This window comes from Penaeus monodon, chromosome 31, assembly GCF_015228065.2.
Source record: "Penaeus monodon isolate SGIC_2016 chromosome 31, NSTDA_Pmon_1, whole genome shotgun sequence".
NCBI lineage: Eukaryota > Metazoa > Arthropoda > Malacostraca > Decapoda > Penaeidae > Penaeus > Penaeus monodon.
In genome coordinates this window covers 7,277,679-7,279,296 of record NC_051416.1, presented here as the reverse complement: position 1 = coordinate 7,279,296, position 1,618 = coordinate 7,277,679, and the positions used below count along the sequence as shown (strand labels likewise).

Genomic DNA, 1,618 nt, shown 5'->3' with positions numbered 1-1,618 from the left:
GTATGAAAGGACGCGAAAAGTTTGTAAACTAATGCCAGAGGTCATTTCATGAGCTTTATCTTCTTCCCTTCTCGAACAGGACAAGGACACGTGGATGCACCTGAGAGCCGTCTCTTCCTCTGATTTGGGGACCAAGTATTACAAGCAATTAACTCGACACCAGATATTACAGCTGTACGAGCGTTATGAGCCAGACTTTAAGCTTTTCCAGTATGATATTAAAGACTACCTAGATAATGCAATAGATTCTAGAGAGAGAAGTGCAAATAGTTGAGAGGCTGTCCACGGTATGACTTAAATTCAGAAGCTGACTTTCTACTGACTCAAGTCAAGAATCTTATCAACTTTGAGGACAAAGGGGCATGTCGCCCCTTTTGAATTAAGTGATTGTTTCAAAACAAAGGCGGCAATGACCGAATTCATGAAGTGTGCCTCAGATGCTTCTGCGTCTCTGGAGGAGGCTGCTGCAGGCATCTCAGAAGGTCGAACCAAACAGGTAATCTGTATGATGAGATAAACATTTCTGAAATCTGTAACTTGGACCTGTAGACCTTCACGACACTGCCTTTTGCCCTTGATAGCAGTGGATCATTTCCAAAATCTAACTCATCTACAACACGAGCTGTGGTAAGTCGAAACCAAAGAAAATTCAGTGAGGCGAGTGAAAGACTGCCAGTTTGTTAGAGAATGGAAGCTATGTATAAAATCAGCAATCTCTAGCTTAGTATGAAAATGCTGGAATCCTCTGATTTTGAGGGTATGCCCCAAAGCTGTACGTGTTCAACCAGAGCTGCTTCACCAACTCTTGGTTCGTATCCAGCACATGTCGCCGATATGACCAATGTCTTTAGAACACACTCGACATGACTGTGGTGGTCGAGAGATCAATACAATGGTTATTTGCCATTATAACTGCATGCTATGATGTATGTTACTATAGTACAGAGGCTCTCAGCTTTTGCAGTCTGACGACACACTAGAGTCAACGAATACTTATGTGCTTTACATGTAATACAGTTGTTACTTTCCCATAATAATCTAGTGTAAATACTCTGTGAAAAAAATTAACACGCTTAACTTTGGGTTAAGAAATGCAGTAATTTCAAAATATAAGCACATGCGCCACGCGCAGGTTGGGAACCACTGCCATGGTGGGGTTAACTGCAACGTATGATCCTAAATAGCAGGTCACTCCTCAATCGTTGTAATCGTTCTTTTGCTTGACTTCATTCATTATTCACCTATTTATTAGTTCTAACGTTAAATCATCAATGTTCATGCAAACCACCTCTTATACCGATAACACATCATCAGCAGCAATTACTGATAAATACTTGAAGGCGATCAGGGTTACTCATCTCTTCCCGGGAGGCGTTCGTGTCATCCATGAAATTTAAATAAAGGCAATAAAAAGAAGGATCGTGATAATTTCGAATACCAGTTGCCAAGTAGGTTTACATAACCTGCCGTGAGTCCCACTGCAGTCCTTTCGGTGAAATCGCCAAGGGCTTCGGTGATGACGCATAGCCATCTTTCATTGTAAAGCCTATACTTCTGCAATGTTTTCAGGTAAGGTGTTATTCACTTATCCCTATTCATTCATTATCAAGCACTGTAA

The 1,618-nt window shown here is 41.2% G+C and overlaps 1 protein-coding gene across 1 annotated transcript in view; it reads left to right on the top strand.

The window, feature by feature from the left end:
* LOC119593015 (carbohydrate sulfotransferase 11-like) overlaps nt 1-1,607 on the top strand; it is a 12,669-nt gene extending 11,062 nt beyond the window's left edge. Inside the window, exon 8 of the mRNA XM_037941909.1 lies at nt 80-1,607. Within this exon, the coding sequence (XP_037797837.1) occupies nt 80-274 (195 nt within the window). The 3' untranslated portion in view covers nt 275-1,607. The remainder of the gene's footprint in view (nt 1-79) is intronic.
* The last annotated feature ends 11 nt before the right edge of the window (nt 1,608-1,618 follow it).